This window comes from Ciona intestinalis, unplaced genomic scaffold (genome assembly GCF_000224145.3).
Source record: "Ciona intestinalis unplaced genomic scaffold, KH HT000670.1, whole genome shotgun sequence".
NCBI classification, from domain to species: domain Eukaryota; kingdom Metazoa; phylum Chordata; class Ascidiacea; order Phlebobranchia; family Cionidae; genus Ciona; species Ciona intestinalis.
In genome coordinates, this window is record NW_004190991.1 from 1 (window position 1) to 4,434 (window position 4,434).

Below are 4,434 nucleotides of genomic sequence, written 5' to 3' on the forward strand. Positions count from 1 at the left end.
AAGAACAGCAAGCACATTACACTTTGGTAATGCGTCAGTGGAGCATGTCACTCTTTTGTCTGCTTGTTCTGATGAGTTACCTCTGCGTGTTTTTTTTTACTTGGACTTGGTTTAGAATTTAGACAACACATAAGTGACAACTTGGTGGAGGCAATGTTTGTCAAGTGTCTTGCGCAAAAACACTTACACCAATCAGTAACAGGGTTGAATCCTATTCTATTTGGTTACCAGTTACCACGCAAATGCCAAAACCATTTACCCCCAGCGCCAAATAAGTAAAAAAATATCTATCATCAGTTTAGAATGCATTTTTGATCAATTTTCTTAAATATCTTTCTAATGCTAACTATCCATTTATTTCGACTGTAAATTTTGTATATTTTATTTTTAACTTAATTTTTTACTCAAAAGACTAAAATATGAGTGAATTTTTTTGACCCAGATCGTCGTTTCCATGGGGTGACACCTCAATTTGCGGATTTGGTCAAAGCAGTGAGCGGAATATCTGGTGCCATTGGTGGATTGATGGGGTACATTGTACCTCATGCAAAAAAACGTACGCTTGTTTTATACTCATATAATGATGTAAATATAATAGTAAACTGCAATGTCAAATTGAAATGCTTTATATAAAACTTGTCAACCTGGATTTACGCGCAGTTTTGTTTCTATCAAAAGTTTAACTTCATATTAATTAAACATAAATTGCTCGTTGTTTGGCAAGTTTTACGACCTTACTACGTTTCTAGTTCTATATATTAATATAACATATATTCTGCTACACCTAGTGGGCTCGCTTGCTAGGTGTAGCGACCGCGCTTATTTTCTTCCAATTAAATGTAAATACGTTTTTAACTCTAAGTGTGTTTTAACAACTGTTGTTTTGTCCCTATATCCTGTCTTTTCGTTTAAAATATTTCAAAATCTTTGCTACCATAATCGAAGAAACAAATAAAGTTATTATATTATTAAACTATAATTACAGTAGGTGCATTAAATGCTTTACCAATAAGAGGTGGACTTTGGAAACTTAGAAAGCATTCTCGGGGAAGAAGTGCAGCTAATGAAGGTAACCTATTAGTATAAACTGACTTATATGTTTAAGGAGGCCAACTGCTATTAACAACTATACGCCAGTTGGCACATAACCCCACAAACACGGGTTTGATTAGGTTTTATAAAATTTATGTTCTTTAATATTTTGTATCATGATTTTGTCAAATTATTAATACAATTTAAAAATTGGTGCATAACATTTAGGGAAATCTGTGTTGAAAGCGTTTTATTTTTCATGCTCATTGTATAATAGTTTGAAGAGCTGCCCCTTGGTTTTTAAGCTGTTCAGGTTTTTTGCATAAAAACTGTTTTTTTTTTCTACTAATGCTAAATTAACAGTTTTGTTTTCTTTCAAAAAATTATTTCAAGTAGTATTTATTAAGTATATATTCTCATTTAAAACTAATTTATATGGGTGTGGTCTTGTCTTTTTAATGCGTCACCCCCATAGCATAACAATATTCAGACAAAACGCAATCAATCACTGTGTTTAAACACCATAAATTAAATAAACATTTATTAATTTGGTTGTCCAGTGTTCAGTGGTGTAATTAACGACCTGGTTGAAGTAGCTGGTGATATGGGTGGGGTCTCAGGTATCATGGGAGCTATGATGGGAAATGTTATCGGTAATGTTGGAAATCTGCATGCAAGTAAGTGAATATTGTTGGAAGTCTTTATCCAGTTTAAGTAACAGTAGTATTTAACTGTTCCTAAATACTATTATACTAGGTTGGAAGTCTTTATCCAGTCACAGTCTTTGGCTGTTACTAATTAGAAGTCTCTATCTAAAAGCTTATTCAAATAGAAGTCAACAGCATACTATGCACAATTCAAGTAAAGTCTATTTCCAACCACTGCCACATCACCACAATCAATATAAATAATATAAACAACAACATGAACATAATATAAAACACACACTGGTTGAGGCAAACCTATAATACAGTAAAAATAGAAACATTATATATAGAGCTGATTTGAAATTTAGCAAATATATGGAACACCACTTGTACAGCGGCGCGGCAAAGTGGTTAGCGCGCCTGCCTCTAACCCAGAGGTAATGGGTTAAAGGCTTGTCACGGCTATGATTGCGGGCGGATGTGTTTTTGGGCAATACACCTAACTTGTCCAAGTTATCAGCCATACATAAAAAATGGAATACTCTCAAATAATAATCACCCACAAAGTAACATACATGGTAACTCGTAAGCTGGTAGGTGAATGAAACAGAACACCTGTGTTTAATGACCGTTGTTTTTTCGGCCACACTCGAATAAAGTAAGTTACATTCATTCACAAAATTGCTTTCTTGTGTGCAATATAGCATTGATTTAGCTACAATAGCGGTTAGAAGGCTTTTAATTTTAAACCTGTAACAAGCGAACATATTAAATTAAATGATCCTTGACTTTTCGGTTTTGTCCCATAAGTTCAGCATGCATGACTTACTTTTTTGCAATTTACAGCAGATTTAAAGGGACATACCAGTAAAAATTAAATATTTCCAAAGGTACCACCTAAGTTTCTTAAAACAAAACAGCTTCGTGAAAAAAAACGTAAATAAAACCGCTGGGGTAAAGAAATATATATTTATATTTTGTTATATATTTATAAGGAGAAGCATTTATTATACCAAATCTGAATTTCTTTGATTTTTCTTCAGTAGTTTAAAAATGGAAACGCTCAAAGTTGAAGTGATATTTTTTTTTATGGGAGATCCCTTGCATTGTCGATTTTTGGACACATATTCATATTCGATGTTTAAAACTTTAATGGTACCTTTAGATCATATTTGAGCATTCTATTAACACGCAAATTCTGATTTTTCGTTGGTATGCCCTTTTAGGCAGTGAACCTTACAACGCATCTACCTTAACATGCTTAAAAATAGAAAACTTAATATTCGTTCAGATGCGCTTATCCCACCAAGTACAATGCTGGCATCAAAGGAAATGGCGGAAATAAACAAAGGAACAAACATTGTGGATGAAATTCAGAAAATGTCAAAACAACTTTTGAGTAAGTTTATGGTACATGTTAGTATGGCCTGAAAGTTTTTTCTCCTTATGGGTGAAGTCCTTGTCAAGGACCTGGGATTTAGGCCAAATTCGGCCCATTACCCCAACACCTGGAAAGTCCATTTAAGTCTTTCATGCACTCGATGACGCGACACCGCATTGCAGTCAGACAGGTTTTATTGGTAGGAATGGGTTGATAAGTTTTAAACTTTAAGTTTTCCAATAATGCAATAAAAGCAATTAACGTTTAATATGTAAAGGCAAAATTTGAACACCAGAAAATTATAAAACAAAAACAGTTATTTACAAAATAAAGTAAGGTAAAATCACTTCTTTGTTCTTTAGTGCTTTTTAAACACCAATAGGACATTTTTCCACAGAGAGTTGTTGTCAAAAATTTGACTTTTTTTATTAAAAAATGAGTTTGTTTTACTCATTACATTTTTAAGTTAAATATTTTATTTGTTAAGATGCAATGCCAAGTGCAGCAAAAAGGAATCCAGACAAAGAAATGGAATTGTGCATGAAATATATAACTTATGGTGAGCTAATTTCAACCGTGCAAGCATGTTTTATTTGCAGACAGCTGATTTTTTGGATTTATAATCTTGGGTGCTGGGATAATAGACCTAAGTCTAAGATTTTTAATGTTCTTTGTTATAGGATATCAACTATAGAGAATGGAATATTATTACTGGCAAAAAACTTTTTATTTGTTTCTTTGATTCCGGTAGCGAAGATTCAGAAATATTTTAAACAAAAAAAATAGGATATAGCGACAAAACAACAGCTGTTAAAACACTCTTACAGTTAAAAAATATTTTTACATTTATTTAGAAAAAAATAAGCGTGGTTGCTACACCTAGCAGACAAACAAGCCATCTATGTTTAATTATTATTAGGTTAAGCTTTTAATAGAAACAAAAGTGTGTAAAGACACATCCTGCACAGATTATTCACATACGATATATAATACTGGTGCTCATATAGTCATAATAATATGTTTTTTACTGAAGGTGTTGGACAGCTAGGTATGATGGATCATTATGGTGGAGTAATGCCAGAGAGTCTAACGTTCAAACCACTATATGGAACACAAGGTAATGTAAAATAAAGAGAAAAACACAGTTATAATTTAGCATTAGAAAATAAAGTTAAGAACATAAACATAAATGACAACTTTATTAGAAAGACATTCCTTTTTTTGATGAGGTTTCTTCATTTTACAGCTAAATGATGTAAATTAAAAACCAGCAAAATAAGGAAGTTTGGGGTTAGTGGCAAAGAGTTTAGATGCTGTGGGATGGGGATAAGGAATGTTTCTTGAAACAATTTATTTAGTTTATTCAGACAACCC

At 32.5% G+C, this 4,434-nt stretch overlaps 1 protein-coding gene across 1 annotated transcript; it reads left to right on the top strand.

Moving 5' to 3' along the window:
- Positions 1-6: 6 nt before the first annotated feature.
- LOC108950713 lies at positions 7-4,177 on the top strand (the record flags this gene model as incomplete). Its single annotated transcript, XM_018816747.2, has 7 exons — positions 7-26; positions 443-556; positions 986-1,069; positions 1,593-1,709; positions 2,971-3,078; positions 3,548-3,619; positions 4,094-4,177. Coding segments are annotated over exons 2-7 (496 nt in total), but the record flags the coding sequence as incomplete, so codon positions are not given.
- Between the last annotated feature and the right edge of the window lie 257 nt (positions 4,178-4,434).